The sequence below is a fragment of the Maniola hyperantus genome, chromosome 9 (genome assembly GCF_902806685.2).
Source record: "Maniola hyperantus chromosome 9, iAphHyp1.2, whole genome shotgun sequence".
Taxonomy (NCBI): Eukaryota; Metazoa; Arthropoda; class Insecta; order Lepidoptera; family Nymphalidae; genus Maniola; species Maniola hyperantus.
Genome location: NC_048544.1, coordinates 8,139,995 through 8,158,890, shown reverse-complemented (window position 1 = coordinate 8,158,890; position 18,896 = coordinate 8,139,995). Strand labels below are relative to the sequence as shown.

The following is an 18,896-nucleotide window of genomic DNA, read 5'->3' as shown; positions in this document are numbered from 1 at the left end:
TATATAACTTGTAGGGTTAATTTGATATCTCTAAAATCATATTTTTTTATTTTCAGTGAACAGCGGCTATGAATCGGACAGAGAAGAATGGGGTAGCAGTCGGTCACAGTTCTCCACGAGAGCCTTCGACAGCCTCGCGCGTCCTACTAAAATAGCGATGGCCCTCACACTCAAAAAACCCCAAAGACTCGAACCAGCGCCGCAATATTTTCGCTTGACGAGTGAAACCAAGCCAAAACTTACCCCGCTGGCGCTGCCCTTCAGACCAAACAACTTCCTCCAAAGACCACCAAGATTACCTCGTCCCAATACAGATATCAAGAGAAACCTTAGCACAGACCACAGAAAGTATGCATCGCTACAACATCTAGAAATCCCAATGAAACTTAGTGAACCCAAAAAACAGATTGAGAAGAAAACAAATTATACAAATATCTCGAATAGAATAACAGGTTTGACGAATAAATTAAGAGATTTAGGTAATGGCAACACTATTGGCAGGTTCAAAGCACAATCTCACGGAGATGTAGCGAATTTAAAACCAGTATTGAAGGTGAATATGCACGACGGATCTAAACGATCTGTTGTAAGGACTTGCAGTGCGGAACCACCAAAGAAAGTTACGTTTAGTGCCTTCGCCACGGTTCAAGTGGTTTAGGATTACAGAGTGGCATTTTTTACTTCATACGTCATCAGCCTGTCCACTGTTGGATATAGGTCTTCCCTAACGAGAACCACCACAGCCGGTCCTCAGCCTTCGTCATCTCCCGTCAACCTCTTTATATTGTCGGGCCATCGCGCTGGACGAGCGGCGCCCTATACACTACGTTTTCTTCCCCACGCTCTCCACTCTAGGACTTTTCGGCCCCATGGTCTGCCCACTGCCACTTCAACTTGGTAATGGATTGAGCTATGTCAGTGATCTTGGTTCTTCTGCGGATCGCATCATTTCAGATCTTATCTCACAGGGAAACTCCTAACATAGCCCCCTCCATCGCTCGCTAAGCGACTTTGTGGACGAGGCCGTTCCTCAGTACTACCTATCCACGCTTCAGCACCATACGTGAAGACGGGAAAGATATCTACAGTACACACTTGTTAAATATTTCATACATATTTTAAAATATGGATTTATTTGCACGAATACTTTTTTGTTTCCGAGATTTTATTACCACTAATTAGGTATATCAGGGGCACCAAGCCCCTGATAAGATTTTGCATAAGTACGGCTTTATCTGCAAAAACCCACTTATCCTCAGCAGTAGCACTTAAAGCAGAAATACTAATGTATAATTATGCGGCAATACCGTGAGAAGGGGGTGGAATCATATTTTATTTATTTTATTTCGTAATGATTATAAATTTTAAGAGGAGAAACGGGCCGGGATTTTGTTAATATTGTATTTAAAAAATATATACTTATGGCATTGGAAAAGTGTAATTAAGTACATTCTAAATATTAGTTCAAAGCAGAGGTTTGATTACAGATTAGTTAACCTTAACTATTCAATTTAAGGTTATGTAAGTAATATTGTGTCTGTGTATGTTTACCTACTACGGAAATTAAGTTTCGGGAAAACGTCATGATTTGATAAAAAAGATAGGTATCGGTATATCACAAAAGCTTCTGGTAATAATTAATTTGAATTTTGATACCATTTGTATTAAGTACAAGTACCTAGTTATCCTCCAAAACTATTAACCAAATTTTTATTATCAAATTCACAAAAATGACGACTTTATCTATTTTAGTTAACATTGAGTCATCACACAGACACAGATGCAATACGTTTCAATAAGACGTGTAAAAATGATTTGTGAAATTACTGAGCGAATAGCTTTAAGTGATGTATGAATGGCGCGAAAATGAGCGATTATCGTGATAGTTCTGTTCGATCAGGTAAAAGGACGTTACTTGAGTTACTTCTTAGTGTTATCCTAATATCTAGGTACTTATATTTTACTGCTAATATATACCTACTTTTTCTGCTAATAATAATTGAACGTCTTTACGCAAAAATTACCTAACCCACATAGAGTTAGTTTGATATTCAACTTATAGTACGAACTTTAAAGTTGAATATTAAAACTCTGTGTGAATTGGATCCTTTTTGCGTAAATATGTCAAATTAAATGTTTTGTTTTGTCTTAACTACTTAATAGGAAATGTTTATTAATGCTGTGTAAAATAAATAGTGATACTTAAAAAAATGTTTTTTGAAGCGAAACTTTTTAAGGACGTTTGGGTTCTATCCACCGTCCAAAGCTTAAAATGAGATAAAACGTCACGGTATCTTCCGTTAACTCCCTAGAAACACACACGAGATAACATTTTCCGGACTGGATTGAACCGGGCGGCGGCGCGGGGTGATTACGTAAAACGTTGCAGTAGCGACAGCAACGCGACAGTAGTAGCAATCCGGAAGGTCGTTTGCTGTCTCTCTTCTTCTTCTTATTTTGCTTTGTGGCTATTGCTGTCTCTCTCTCTAGCCGGACGTTTGACAGCAATGATCGCGAGGTTTACGCCTGTCGCAAGCCTGTCGCGAGATACGTATAATCACCCCCGCGCCGCGCCGGTCGACTCGGACACGAAGTAGTACTTAAAAATTCTTTGACTCGGACAGAATCGAACCGTTACAAAAAGACGTAGAACCTTCACCTCTGTCGCACGTTCTCCTGCCTGAATTTTTTTTTCAATGGTATAATATATTCGTGCTGTTTGCTCTTTTACCCTTTAAAATTACATGATTACCAATATCTTGTAAATGAAATAAATTTATTAAATTATATTTGGCATATACTTACCTACTTACTTTTAGACTCAGATGAATGTAAGTTGACTATTTTATAGACGATGTCCTTACCTATGTACATTATTTAGTTATTCAATTTACCGTAGGTCCCATTATTAATCGTCACATTGTGAATAGAGCTTTAAATTACGTGACTTTGTATAGGTACATACATTTCTTTTCAAACTATATGCACCCTATATTATGCTTAACAATCCTCGGATTCCTGTCCTAGCATATACCTACCTAATTTATACATAGATTATTATTAGTTGAGTTTAACTGCATTGTGTAATAAAAACAGCAATCTGTTTGATTTTGTTTATCAAGGTTAACTTTATATATACTTACATTTTAATTAAAATTTCCAATAAAAGCTAATCGAAAATTGCTGAAATGTTTGTCACACCAAATAATAATTGTACTTTCTAGTAAAACTCCTATTTAACTTCCTTTGGATCGATTCACATCGGTAAAGAATCAAAACGAATTTTGAAAACTTTACAAAATATTGACATCTATCTCCACATCGTAAAGCACAAATTACAGACATTGATTTTTATAACCTAATTTAAATAGCACGTTATCAATGTTGATAATAATTTGCAAGCATTATTTCTTTCAGGTATTAGTAGATACTAAATATTTTGATTAGAAATTAATTATAGATTGGAGGTTCTGTTGTATTGATTGAAGAATTAATTTTATTCATAATATTTTGTTGTACTTTCACGAGACAAGTCCAGATTTTATCTTGGGCAGAGACCACGTAGGTATATGACTTCATGAGCGAATTTACGAGTATCTACAATCATCATCATAATATTAACAACCTATCGAGCGACGGCCCAATAATGAGAACCTGGTCATAGTTCACCACGCTGGGCTGGCCAAGTGCGGATTGAAAAACTTCACACGCGTTTAAGAATATTATGGAGAACTCTCAGGCATGCAAGTTGCCTCACGATGTTTTTCTTCATCGTTAAAGCAAGTGATATAATTGCTTAACTCGCACATAATTCTAAAAAGTTGGCCCAGGATCAAACCCCCGACCTACTACGCTACGAATACAAAACGTCGTCAACGCGGGCCGTGTATTACATTTACGTCAATATTGTGACTTATTGTTATTTTTCATGGGTATTTTATGACACTTGTTTAAACTACTAAAACGCGTTATGTATCGAATTTTGACTAAGCAGATTTTTTAATTGTAATTAAAAATTAATGGTATATAATGTACGACTGAAATTATTATTTAAAGTCTTCGGAATTCTGAACCTACACGGAAAACGACTGGAATGGAAGTTGAAATGCCACCAATCTTTTATAGATTGCTGTCGGTCAGTTTCAGATAATATATAACCTTAATAGAATAATACTTAAATATTTATTTTATTACACAGAAAATAAAAAATATATTTAATTCATATACATAAATCTAGCAGAGAATTTACTAGGTACCTACTGTAATTACGTATTTCATTAATTTAATCATACCTAAATGTTTAAAATCTATTGGACAAAATTAATAATCAAATCTATCCGTGTGCAATCGATAAAAGTTTTTTCTATCCTGCCAATAAGCAACAATGTTATTTGTCAAAAATTATATGGACCTTGGTCCTTGCCTCTTTTGGTAAAATATATGTTGCTAAGTAACTTATCAACAGATTACAGATAGGTAGATTGATTATTAATTTTGGCGATAATATTTATGTACAATCGATTTATTAAATAAATAATTAACTTATTTTATAAAAAACCGGCTAAGTGCGCGTCAGACTCGCGCACCGAGGGTTGCGTACTACAATTTTATATTTTTGACATTTTGCACGAGAAATCAAAATCTATTATGCATAAAAATAAATAAAAATCTGTTTTAGAATATACCTACAGGTAAAGCCCTTACATATGATACCGCCTTAGATACCCCACTTGGTATAGTTATCTTTGAAAATTGAAAATAAGTACTAATATTTGTTCATGAATACGTTAAAATTTTTTTTTGGTGATGTAACCACTTTACGGATTTTTCCCCTTACGTGTGGCTACTTACCTACCTGCCAAATTTCATGATTCTAGGTCAACGGGAAGTACCTTATAGGTTTCTTGACTAGACACGATAGACAGACAGAAGTGATCCTGTAAGAGTTCCTTTTTCCTTTTGAGGTACGGAACCCTAAAAATATTATTTGTTATTTTTCATTAAGTTTACCAACGTATATTTTTGGAAAAAAGGGTATTTTTAAGGTAAGCTGCGAAAAAAGTAATATTTACTTGTAATACCTTATTATTATTTTATTAATATTATATCAGGGGGCACGGTAGTGCCCCCGCCAAGACGAGCCAAACTATAAGTACCTTATTCTTGTTTCATTTATTCCTTTCGAATAAGTATTATGTATTGCAAAATTTTTCAAATACATATTATTATAGAGTTGGATAAAATATTTTTGAAATGTTGTATTTTCTAAAATAATTGACTTAAAATTTGTTTTTATTATGTTTTGTATGATTAAATTTTCGGTTACTAGTCGCATTATTCTCTAAATATTTGGATATAATATTAATATACAAATATGGTTATTTGATTCATATAGGTACATACGTCATATTATATTTTCTTAGTCATCATCATCATCACCATTTTATGTCCACAATACTGGCAATTTTATTCTTCGTCGGCCTTGTGTACCTACATATGAATTCTCACGGAACTTGGAAGGATTATAAAGCTTTACACAGAACCAGGACCGTTACATTTGGTCCTTGCTAGACCTTAATTCATCCATACTAATATTATAAATGCGAAAGTGTGTCTGTCTGTCCGTCTGTCTGTCTGTCTGTCTGCTAGCCTTTCACGGCCCATCCGTTCAACCGATTTTGACAAAATTTGGTACAGCGATAGCTTGCATCCCGGGGAAGGACATAGGCTACTTTTTATCCCAGAAAATCAAAGAGTTCCCTCGGGATTTTTAAAAATCGAAATCCACGCGGACGAAGTCGAGGGCATCATCTAGTCAAAAATAATTTGTAAAAATAATATTTCATATTAATATGTAAAATATTTGTTCTTTATTTTTTTCAAATATAGTTGTATATTCTAGTTACAGACACGAACCTAACATAAGTGAGTGAATCAAGATTAATATAAACTGTACCAAACATAACTTTACCATACGACAGATCAGGAGTTAGTCTCAGTTTTCACAAGTATATTTCATCTTGTATAATATCATATCATGTAATGTAGGTATAGTGTTAGTTTCCAAAATATAAAACGTAAAATATAATGAAGGCCATACCATAAGATGACTATTATTTATTCCATATACCTACTATGGCCATACTAATATCGCTTACATGAGTAAAATTAATTTAAGCAAAACCTTGACGATAAAATGTTTGTAGTGTAAATAAAAATTTCATAATTAATAGCCTAGTTCTGAGACTTGTTAATTGTAAAAAACTGAATAGAAAGATATTTTATGTGCTTACCTACCTAATTTAAGTAGTGTAGATCCTGTAGCATAGGTGTATATTATTTAGTGTAATTTTGTTGTTGTTTTCGATATTCTTGTTTTTAAAATCAATAAAATTTGTTTGTCTTGAAATATTTACTTACAATTATTTATATCCTCTAATATAAGTAAATGCATAGGTACCTACTACCTACCTACATAATTATATAATATTTTATCACAAATACGGGTTATATGACAAGTTATCTGCACAAAACAATGTACTCGTAAAAGAAAATCGTTATCGGTGTGGTAATGATTATGTTAAACAAAGTTTTGTTTTATCTTCGCAGTATTGCGAATGGTCAGTCATACTTGGTTGTAAATATTTCGAATACAGACGTCTCATTGCTAAGGTATATAAGGTTATTTTATCTTGTTTATTATTACTAGACATTAATAAATAGGTATGTATAGGTAAATTACCTATTATTTTTGAATTATGAAAGTAAAACATCCGTAAGACAATAAAATGATAATTTATTCCATTCGAATACCAATAACGAATACCACTTGGTATTTGTTCGAATTCATATTTATTTTTTATTCAGAGCAGATACCACTCTTTAGATAATGTGTTAACGAATAGCAACAACTTGAATTTGGTACAGTCAGCTCAATAAAACCTATACAAAATTATTGTTTTCTAATATTTTTATGTTGATAATAACGATTATTAAAACTTTCCAAATTGACTTCTTTCCAATATTGTTTTAGATTATAAGTAAATTTTTCTGTTTGATATTTTCGCAACAAAATTGTGTACCCACAGGTACCTATATGGAGAACTAATATTATACGGACCTAATGAGGTTGATTATTATTAGTCATATTTTATTATTGAACTAGACGCTTGCTAACTAAATTTTAATTTTTTGGCTGTAGGTACTTACCTGTTTTTTCATACATACATACGTACATACTTACTTACCAAACTTTTTAAAGTATCTTTTATCCTTGAACTTGTTTTAGTATTCGGTAGTACAATGGTATCCGTTTGGAATCCATACTAATATTATAAATGCGAAAGTGTGTCTGTTTGTCTGTCTGTCTGTCTGTCTGCTAACCTTTCACGGCCCAACCGTTCAACCGATTTTGACGAAATTTGGTACTGAGATAGCTTGCATCCTGGGGAGGGACATAGGCTACTTTTTGTCCCGGAAAATCAAAGAATTCCCACAGGATTTCCAAAAACTTAAATCCACGCAAACGAAGTCGCGGGCATCATCTAGTAGAAAATAAATATGAGTTCAAACAAATACCAAGTGGTATTCTTGGTATTAGAATAGAATAAATCAATAAAATAAACTTAGTTACGAATACCCTACACGTGTAGGTACCTATGGACTTAGTACTATATCTATAGGAACCAATTAATTTTATAGTTTTTTAAAATGAGATCTTCAGTTTTTGATACAAGACGATAAAAGAATCACTTACCGATTTATTACTAGATGATCCACAGCTTCGCTCGAGCAGAACTCGCGGGCAGAGCTAGTTTATCAATTAATTATGAGGGAACCGATGAACCGACAAACAAACACACACACATGCATACATACACACACATACACATGCACACACATCACAAGCATATTACTACTAAACTACACACCCATGCTTAGTCGGGTATAGTTAAAAATAAATAAAAATTGAGAGCAAGGGTCCAATCTACCATTAAAACCGCGAGTGAAGGCAGTGAATAGTTGTGGAGAAAAGTCGGTGTCTACGAACAGACCCATGTTTTTTTTTAGGTATATAGGTAGGTTAAGGTAAGTAGGAACAATTGGCAGAACATTAGAGTAAGAAGAGTACCTAGAGTAAGAAAGCTTTTCTACTTAAGTATAACTTATATACCTATCCAAATTGTTACAGTCAGTCACCATGTCGACGTCAAATGCCTTCAAATCCAGTAAAATTGTCCCCGATGTAGTAGAATCTCCACCCAAAGATATCATAGAGGTAACGTACCTATTACTCGATTTATGGAATGCTACATAGTATAACAAAGTGACTTTCTTTAGCAACCTATCCTAACCGTATTTGAAAGTGCTGGAAAAAATGAATCAAATAGATTAATAGAGAGTGCCTGTAGGGAAATGTACATTTTCTACCAGAGATATGAAAGAGCCAGCCCGTGCCAGACTTTCGTTATTTTATAAAAGCTGAAAGTTTCTCTGATGTGTATTGTCCCCAATCACTGGGAGAAACGTTAGTTTGACTGTTTGTTTGGATCATGGTGGCTTTTGGACAGGATAACAGGTAACAATGGTGTAAAAAATCTTACGCCAAAGTATACTTAGGTAAAGTCTATTTTATTATATTTTCTTCGGAATAGTATTTAGAATTCACGTCATGCATTGCCAGTAGTGTCGTGGCAACCCCCTGCCAGACACTCTTAAACTTTTAAACTTTAAGGCTGTCTGGTAGGGAGTTGCCATGAATTTTCATCTTTCTGAATCAAAAAAAATTAAATAAGTTGATCTTATAAATTGGTAGGTACTGACGCACTGGCTAAACTGTTAACAACCGCATATCTATAACTTGTCTTGGCTGAGAATTAACACTCATATGATGAAATTATGTTTAGTTTATTTATAAGACTAAATATACCGACTAAATTAACACAATTTGCAATGAAGAATAAAATAAAAAAATTGCATGTCTTGGAAAATTTATTCTATTTATATTTAAGCCGCAAGTATATCATATAAGCTAGTTATATTTAAGCTCTTTCAATGAGATTTTCATAATTTCAGCTTAGTTACCCTAGTGGAGCAAAAGCCGAACTTGGCAACGAGCTCACGCCGACCCAAGTCAAAGATCAACCCACAGTATCTTATACTGCTGACCCCGACTCATTCTATACACTTATCTTTACTGGTGAGTAGAAGACATAAAAAACCGGCCAAGTGCGAGTCAGACTCGCGCACCGAGGGTTCCGTACTACAGTGTTGTTTTCCGTACGACATTTTTGCATGATTCATTAAAAACTAAGGTACTTGATACAAATAAGGCCTATGCTCGAAAAAGGCCTACTCTCCCGAAAACCCGGTTAAATAAATGTAACATAAAAGATTCTTCACGCACATACACACTACGGCCCTATGATTAGGTACGAACTGCTCAGGCGCCCTGCGCCTATGCCCTGAGCTTGTTGCGACACCTTCTTTGTGGAAGTCGGGTTTTCCGCGGCGCACTATAAAATTTTCGTAATAACAAGGCAAGTTTTTAGGTTTTATATTGACATTTTATATAAACTAATAAGTAGTTATAATACCTTAGCCATTATATTAGATAATTATTGCTTTCATTTTCATCATTTTGAATAATGGAACGAATTATGGAACTTTATATTTTATCTGGTACGGTACCGAATAAGGCCCTAGGCCTTAATTGTAACCCTAGGCCTTAATATAAATCCCGCATTTTAATACGCATTTTGATGTCTAGCTCTCAAAGTATTACGAATAACTAAATCTAAAAAGGCTCCTAAACGTGCTACTTGGTCGGAAGAAAGCTTAGCAGCCTGCAGCGGCAGTTTAGTGCCTTGTATACAGCAGTGCAATTTAATAAGGCCTATAATTTTTTTATTTTTTTTGGTAAAAAAATCTGGTTTTTTTCACAGATTGTGTGCTTTATTTATTTAATTACGAGTGACAATATTTTTTTAAATAGTTTATTCATATTATTGTTAATATGAGAGCTTAAGTCTGACAAGCCATCTGTGTTTATAAATGTTTAATTACTGTAATAAAAAGCTTAGTTATCAAAAGATAAAAGGTAAATAAAGGCTGTAAAATAGTATTTTTTTAAATAAATAGATTTTTAACAAGATTTTATGAGTTTAAAGTTTACAGGCCTTATTTGGTAGACGTAACTTATTATGGCCACTAGCTAAGGTTTTTGTATTGTTGATTTTGTCTTCATTTTATTAGATATTGCTAATGTTTTTCTCCATTAATTTGATATTAATAAACATCTAATACTAATTTATTAAAGTTTTTTTGATACACACCTATATTTATTTTGTAATCAACTATTTAAATAAGGTAGGCCTTATTTGTATCAGTTACCTTATTAGGTATGCATAAAAAATTTTTCGTGAACACATTTTTTTTGTGAAGTAACCACAAATTCACGGTTTTCAGATTTCCCCCTTATGCGAGTGCTAAGCTATAACACTTGCCTACCTGCCAAATTTCATTCTGTAGATTTCTTGACAGACACGAGAGAGATAGACAGATAACGAAGTGATCCTATAAGGATCCTTTTTCCTTTTGAGTGACGGAACCCTAAAACACATTTAATAATTTATTTCCAACTACTTAGATAATGCCCACGACTTTCTCAACGTGGATTTGGATAAAAACCTGAATCCACGCGTACTAAGTCGCGGGCATCAGCTAGTAAATATAAAAATTTATAGCATAATAGGAAAAGCCTCGGATTAGGTTTTTTTAGAAATTAATTTACGCCAACTACCTAAGTAGGTACTTACGATTGATTTTGATTTTTGATATGTTTTTACTTTTTTGCGGTTAATTATCACGTCAGAGTAATTTTCGCGGTTAATTATCACGTCATGTCAGAGCAAATTTTAACTCAGCATTTTTTATGTTTATAGAATAGTAGCTTATGCTCGCGACTTCGTCCGCGTGGACTACACAAATTTCAAACCCCTATTTCACCCCCTTAGGAGTTTAATTTTCAAAAATCCTTTCTTAGCGGATGCCTACGTCATCCCGTCCGTCAGCCCGATCCGTCCAGTAGTTTGAGCTGTGCGTTGATAGATCAGTCAGTCAGTCAGTCAGTCAGTCACCTTTTTCTTTTATATATTTAGACTAAGAGCCGGACGACGTGGCTTTTTAAAATGTTCTCTTGTTTAGATCCGGACAACTACGACGGCCCCGAGCTCGTATACCGCGAGTGGCACCACTGGCTCGTGGTCAACATTCCCGGAAGCAACGTGACGAAGGGCGAGGTTCTGTCCGGGTACATCGGCTCCGGCCCCCCAGAGGGCACGGGCATCCACCGCTATGTCTACATACTGTTCAAGCAGCCGAAAAAACTGAACTTCGATGAAAAGAAGCTTGATAACAAGTAAGTTTTTACACTACTACAGATCTTTATAGCGAAGCCAGGCCCGGCAAGTAGGCAAGTTAGTAGTGACTAACTTCGCATTTTAGTTATAAAGTTACAAGTAGGTACCCAGCCGGACCAATTTTCGTGGCAGTCTCTAATTTAAAAAAAACGCAGACGATGTCACTCAGGAATAATGTAGCTTTCTACTGGTGAAATAATGTTCAAAATTGGTGCATAAGTTTCAGAGATTACTTCCTAACAAAAAACTTACAAACTTTAAATCTTTATAATATTAGTAGGTATAGATAGACTATTGCATTTTCTTCAGGTCAATCGACGGCCGCGCTGCCTTCTCCACAAAGAAGTTCGCCGAGAAATACAACCTGGGGACACCAGTTGCTGGCAACTTCTACCGCGCACAATTCGACGACTATGTACCACGATTGTATAAGAGTCTGGGAGTCTAAATATTGTATTAAATAAAAAATAATGTATAAAGTGTTCATTTTATAAACTACTAGATGATGCCTGCGACTCCGTCCGCGTGAATTTATGTTTTTAAAATCCCGTGGGAACTCTTTGATTTTCCGGGATCAGTCAGATCAGTAGTCTATGTAAGCTATCTCTGTACCAAATTTCATCGAAATCGGTTAAACGGATGGGCCGTAAAAAACTAGCAGACACAGACAGACACACTTTCGCATTTATAATATTAGTATGGACTATATAGATGATGCCCACGACTTACTCCGCGGGATAGAAATTTGCTTACGTCCGTGTCCAGGATATCTATGCACCAAATATGTGCCCGCGAGGTCTTTGGTGTGGAATTTTCCGGGTCAAAATGTATCTTATTATAAAGTAGGTATAGTCGTTTTCCGGGATGCAAGCTATTTTTGTATACCAAACATCCAAATTAGGTGAAGGATGGGCCGTGAAAAGCTACTGAACAGACAGAAAAACTTGCGCATTTATAATAATATTAAGTAGATACCTATGGATGTAAATAAATTGTCAAGTCCAGTCCAGTTACAGTTTTATCATAGGTAAGTATATTGAGCTTTTTAATGGCGTTTTTGTGAGTTAATTATTATAATTTTTTTTTTCAATAATAAATAGAAACAAATTATAATCAATGGTTAACAAATAAACTATTAATAAACTTAAACCTAAAAAAAAAAAACTTTAAATTAAAACTAAAATAAATTAAATTAAATCTAAAACCTCGTCGAGACCACCGCAGCGAGGCATTGTACCCAAGATGCTGGCAGCATTACCCCTTTGGATGGCCAAACTAATTCTTTGACCAAGGTAGCTGCCAGTATTAAATATAAATAAAATAAAACATAAGTGTAAAACAAAGCTTTATGAGTACTTATAGGTAAATTTGTTACAAAAACATTAAAAAACAATACATTTTAAAACAAGTTACAAATTTTGAAGTAGGTAAATAGGCTTCTTTTTCATTAACTCAACAGAATCCTTGTCAATCCCTGCGTTATGTTATAATTATAATAGACTTAACCCAAAAGCGTACCCAGAAGACCAGGCTTCTTATTAAAAGGTATGCCCAGAAGTTTATATACTGATCGAAGTGCCTGGAAAAATATACACAGTATTAATAAGTATGTAGGACTATTTTTCTAGTAGGTACTCAACGCGCGTCCACACGAATTTAGGTTTTTAAAAATCCCGTGGGAATTCTTTGATTTTCCAGGGTAAAAAGTAGCCTATATCGTCTCCGGGATGCAAGCTGCTCTGATAGTCTAGTGGTTAGGACGTCCGCCTTCTAATCGGAGGTCGGGGGTTCGATCTCGGGCACGTACCTCTAACTTTTCGGAGTTACGGGCGTTTTAATTAATTAAATATTACTTGCTTTAACGGTAAAGGAAAACATCGTGAGCAAACCTGCATGCCTGAGAGTTCTCTATAATGTTCTGAAAGGTGTTTGAAGTCTGCCAATCCGCGCCTGGCTGGCGTGGTGGACTGTGGCCAGGGCCCTTCTCGCTCTGAGAGGAGGCCCGTATTCTGTGGTGATGGGTTGATCATGATGCAAGCTATCTCTGTACGGAATTTCATAAAAATTTATTGAACGGCCATCCGTTTAGCCTTTGAGAATCCCGTGGGTACTCTTTGATTTACCGGCATAAAAAATAGGTAGCCCATGTCCGTCCAAAGAGGGACAGAGCCACAGTGACTAATAAGCAATGTTGACCCAATTTGGTAACTGGATGGGTTACCGACTGTGCTGCTTAACGTCTCCGTGTCTCGGATAATACGTTAAGAGTTATATCACTAACACTTGACAAGCGACCACACACAGACAGCTCTGAAAGCTTACCTATTGTTGGACCTACATACACGATCGCGGCTGCTTGAGCAGTCTTGTCTCAAACAGTGTGCCCCATGATAAGTGCAACCCCAAAAGGTGGTAAAACTAGACCATTTGATCGTTGACTGTGCACACTGTCGGCGGGAACTCTCTCCACTGATTCACTACTAGGTAATATATTTATTTATTTTATTGTCAAGGAATCATATATCTCGAGTGTATGTTTCTTGAGCGAGAAAATAGTCGATAGCTAGTCGGTTCCTCGTCGACGGTGAGACAACAGCCTTAACTAAGCACAAAGTGTTAGTCAATGGTTAGTGATTGCGATTCCAATATTGTATTGCGATCTTGTTAACTGTAAATATTCGGTGCTACGGCTACAAAATGGATTAGACTGAGGCCGCACGATGCGTTTCCGGTGTGGATTTGAGTATTCGGTGCCACACGGGCACTGCGTTGCCCCTCTGGCAAAAAGTTTGGCGTTGCAAAGCACCACCCATCCCCGGTCTCTCTGGTCTCGTCCGTTGCGCATCATGTGGCATGGTACAGTGATTTCTATGTAGAATGACGCAGCGGCACCGCTCAGGCGCCGCACCGCCAACCCAACGCATCGTGTGGCTTCACTCAAAGGCACTTACCTCGGGAACAATCTGCAAATAGGATTCGCGCATAAAGTTTCCAGCTATTGGATCGCCTAGATCATACTGCGCCGCGAATTTGGTGTAAGAGAAGTTCGGGCGACTTAGAATAGGACTGAAACAAGCAAAGTAAAACATGAAAAGCACACGACAATGCCAAGGCGGATTATATAAGTAACTTTAAAAAAGAAATTTACCCAGCGGAGGCATGCAGAGGCATACCTACAAAAGTACAAACCTATTGATATTTAAGTAATACTTACTAACATCCTACAATAGTAGTTATCCGCTATCTACGGAGAGAAGTTAGTATAGGACTCTCTCTGTAACGTAATCCCTTACAAATGACAAAGACAAAAGACTCAGTGTGTGTAAACCATTTTGAGTGACCAACCAATCACAAGTAAACTGCAGTTTTAAAAAATGTTAAAGAATCTTCAATGATTTAATAAAATACCAACTCAATAAGGTAGGTACCTAAAGTGGCGTGCAGGTCATAGAGGCATAAATGCACTGCTTACCCCAGTTGAATAGCTCAAAGCATATTTTTCATAGTGACCTGCCAAATAGGCTCCTACTTAACTAGTGCCTACCCTGGCTTCAAACCCTGTGCACGCCACTGGGTACCTTACACACGAGGTAAGTACTAAAACTATTTTCAGCGCCAGGTTTTCATTTAGGTAAGTACGTAAAAGTCAGAAAAATGTATTTTTCAAAATTAAAATATAGGTATCTACTCCGTCTACGTCTAGGTACGTCTGTGTCGGTAGCAAGTTTCTATAACTGTACACAATTTCAACTTTAGAGCTCTAAAATATTTTTTAAATGGCTCTTCGTATGGACGGACAAACAGACACACAGACAGACGGACTGAACGAAATTAATAAGGGTTCCTTCTTTTACGGAAGCCTAAAAAGGGTACCTAGGATTGCAATTTGTGACGAGACAAAAGTTTTTCAATGGCAAAAAGTATGTGCATACGAACCTCAGATTTGGAAGTTGACTTGTATCTAATGGTCTTTTTTGCTTGAAGACAAGGAAAGTGTATACAAATCCATCAGGATAGGGAACTGGAGGGAAATATATTGAAAACGCTACGCCCTTGCTGATGTCTTGACCGGGAATGTTGGCAACGCCCCAATGGATCAATTGTGTTAAAGGTGGCACAAGAGAAGGCGGTAAGTCTGGCCCTGTAGAATATAAAAGAAACGTCTTAATTCACATCATCTGACACGCCTGTCTTCCCTCATGGACTGAAGCTGGTGAAGCCACGCGATGCATTGCGTTGGCGCTGCGGTGCACATAGAAATCCTACTACTGCGTCATCGTACTGCTACATAGAAATCGTATATCATGCCATTCGATGTGTTACGACGTCGCACAAGTACGCACAAGTCGCAACGGACTTGGGACCAGTCACCAGAGAGATGATGCGGTGAGAGGTGCAGACTGCAGGTGCGTTGTATAAGTCATGGATTGAAGCTGGTGCAGCCACGCGATGCATTGCGTTGGCGCTGCGGTGCAGTTGCGACATCCTACTGCTACATAGAAATCGTATATCATGCCACACGATGCGATACGACGTTGTGCGGCGCCGCACCGTACGCGCGTTTCCAAATCATCTACTGCTATGCCCACTGTTTATCAAAAGAACTAAACTTTACTCTGTAGCTAACTTATAGAATGTAGGCAGTAGGTACCTAAATAGTTGAGGCTAATAATAATGTTGAAATGTGTATGGTAGATTACCGAAAAACAAAAGCGTGTGTAGATCGCCACCATTTGCTTTGTAGGACACCTCCGGTTGGTTCAGCGTCGTCAATGGTTCTACTTTAGTTCCTAGATATATCGATGTGTTTAAGTACTTTACCTGCGAAGCAATATCAAAGTCAAAGTCAAAGATTTATTCAAGATGGGTAACATGTTACACTTATTGATAGTCAAAATGTTAGACTTGTAAGAAATAATAGTGGTAATAATAATTACCTAATGAGGTAAACTTAAAACTAAAGCTACGAGGGTTCTAAACGCGCCCAAGTATGAGAAGAGTCCACAACAAACTCAGTCTAGTCAAACAGTCATCAAACAGTTGAGTTTCAAAATATCAAATACGTTATTGCTTTTTTAATTACAAGTTAGCCCTTGACTGTAGTTTCACCTAGTGTTAAGTGGTGATGCAGTCTAAGGTGTAAGCAGACTAACTTGGAAGGGGTATGGCAATTATGTCCATACTCCTTATCGGTATTTACACTGTATCGTACCGGAACGCTTAATGACCTGGCGGCACGGCTTTGCTGGTAGGGTGGTAACTAGCTATGGCTGTGACTTTGATATCTACGAAACGTCTAAAACGCAATCTCTCGTTGGGGCTACAATACAGCGTTTCGCCGTAGGTATACTATTAGTCTATCGTATGTGACTCGTACCTAGTTAGTCTTTTTTTTATGCCCCGCGGACAATAGTTCCTCGTTTGCGCAGGTTGTGATTCTATGGTAGGTATTTTATAGCTAGATACTCACTGAAACAAGTTCATTCGGTGGGTTAACTACAATTATAGGCGAAACTTTGTAATTCACAAAAGCCTGAGCTACTGCGGATTCTTCGGCACCCGCAGAGAAACCAGCCTCAAATAGCAAAATCGTCAAGCTAATGACAATATACATGGTGAACTGTAACAAAAAATGCTCATGATTGTTCGTTGGTACTTAGGTAGAGGTATGTAGACAAGTACTATATACTACCACACCACAAACCACTGTCCAGAAACGGATAAGAAAAAACAGGCGCACTTTCTCTATTATTATTAATAGAATGGATCATAATCTATACTAATATTTTAAATGTGAAAGTGTGTCTGTCTATCTGTCTGTCTGTCTGTCTGCTAGCTTTTCACGGCCCAACAGTTTAACCGATTTAGATGAAATTTAGTAGGTACAGAGTTAGCTTACATCCCGGGGAAGGACATAGGCTACTTTTTATCCCGGAAAATTATTGAGTTCTCACGGGATTTTTAAAAACCTAAATCCACGCGGATGAAGTCTCGGGCATCACCTATTTAATAATAATTAATTATGGTAACCCCGACGTGATATTTTATTTTATAAAAACGTTTTTACGCGGATGGCACGTGAAAACGAAACAAACGGATAAAAACCAGACGCATTTTCTCTTATAGGTATAGGTACCGTATATTATTATTGTAATGTATCAAAGAAAACAATTCGTTTCCGAAATTTATATCTCTCTGCGAGAATCGATGGCGTTGGCTGTATGTGTTTTTTCACTAGGTGGACCAATTCACCGAATGCCATCTCCCCAGACTTCTTTGGAGAGCACAAATCCACCATCAGTTCATATGTTGCGTCACCTACACACGCGAGCAACGTAGGCACTTGTAGGTTAGGCTTAACGTCGTTGGCAAGAAAATATTGTTCTATTCGATCGATATAGGTACTCCACGTACCCGAACTGAGATTAAACTCGCCTAATTTGCCAACCGACATCTTGCCCGACATTTAAAACCACTTTAAACCAAAGAAAACTTATCCTACCGACTGCGCCACTGTAATGTATCAAAGAAAACACCGAGTCGCCACAACGGTTTATTCCGGACTGCTCAATACAACAAATGACAGATTGCAATTTATTACTGAAATACCCACATTTGATATTTATAATATACTACAATTATGAAGTATGGATTATAATTAATACTAATTAATTCTTATATTATTATAATAGATAGGTATACCTACCTATATGATTTTCCACCGATCCAAACACCTCGTTCTAAGCTATGCCGAAAGCGAGTCTACCTACTGCATAATTACTCGATTTCAAAACATTGTGAACTGTTCATAGGTGTAATAAAACTGTTATCAGTAAGTATTTACTATTCAGTAATCGTGACAAGAGAGAAATTAATAGCTGAAAACTATTATTATCTTTTGACTATGGCTTCCAGCAGCTACGCGAACCATATAGGTAGGTACATAGTTAATTTACTTACCTACTAATTTATTATTATAAACACAGAATTGTACCATTAGTACATTAAATAAAGCCGTTTTTTTGGTCCACCTCGCACTTAATTTCCGAACCAATTTCTTTTTTTTAGGGTTCCGTACCTCAAAAGGAAAAACGGAACCCTTATAGGATCACTTTGTTGTCTGTCTGTCTGTCTGTCAAGAAACCTACAGGGTACTTCCTGTTGACCTAGAATCATGAAATTTGGTAGGTAGGTAGATCTGATAGCTGACATTTGGGGAAAAATCTGAAAACCGTGAATGTAGGGTTAGATCACACAAAAAAAATTAAATTGTGGTCATGAACTAATAATTAGTATATACTATATAGAGTGCCTATATCAAATGGGGTATCATATGAAAGGTCTTCACCTGTACATTCTAAAACAGATTTTTATTTATTTTTATGCATCATAGTTTTTGAATCATCGTGCAAAATGTCGAAAAAATACGACTGTAGTACGGAACCCTCATTGCGCGAGCCTGTCTCGCACTTGGCC

The 18,896-nt window shown here is 36.5% G+C and overlaps 3 protein-coding genes across 4 annotated transcripts in view; 2 read left to right on the top strand and 1 right to left on the bottom strand.

The window, feature by feature from the left end:
• The window catches only part of LOC117985022 (uncharacterized), an 85,668-nt gene extending 79,259 nt beyond the window's left edge, over window positions 1–6,409 (top strand). The window contains exon 3 of the mRNA XM_034971699.2: window positions 57–6,409. Coding sequence (XP_034827590.1) covers window positions 57–658 — 602 coding nt within the window. The 3' untranslated portion in view covers window positions 659–6,409. The remainder of the gene's footprint in view (window positions 1–56) is intronic.
• Window positions 6,410–6,602: 193 nt separating this feature from the next.
• Window positions 6,603–11,892, top strand: LOC117985066 (protein D3-like). Of its 2 annotated transcripts, none has more exons than XM_069500812.1 (5): window positions 6,603–6,672; window positions 8,192–8,278; window positions 9,076–9,199; window positions 11,206–11,419; window positions 11,730–11,892. In XM_069500812.1, the coding sequence occupies exons 2-5, from the start codon at window positions 8,201–8,203 to the stop codon at window positions 11,866–11,868; spliced, it is 555 nt and encodes a 184-aa protein (XP_069356913.1). In that variant the 5' UTR covers window positions 6,603–6,672; window positions 8,192–8,200; the 3' UTR covers window positions 11,869–11,892. The 2 variants fall into 2 exon arrangements, with proteins under 2 accessions (XP_069356913.1, XP_034827646.1); XM_034971755.2 differs by having other exon boundaries at window positions 6,622–6,672; window positions 8,196–8,278.
• Window positions 11,893–12,857: 965 nt separating this feature from the next.
• On the bottom strand, window positions 12,858–18,263 carry LOC117985228 (protein D1-like). The gene is made up of 6 exons (XM_069500801.1): window positions 18,127–18,263; window positions 16,891–17,040; window positions 16,121–16,241; window positions 15,357–15,561; window positions 14,372–14,486; window positions 12,858–12,999 (listed from the first exon to the last, which is right to left on the bottom strand). Exons 2-6 carry the CDS (start codon window positions 17,032–17,034, stop codon window positions 12,922–12,924), a joined length of 663 nt encoding a protein of 220 aa, XP_069356902.1. The 5' UTR covers window positions 17,035–17,040; window positions 18,127–18,263; the 3' UTR covers window positions 12,858–12,921.
• Window positions 18,264–18,896: the final 633 nt, after the last annotated feature.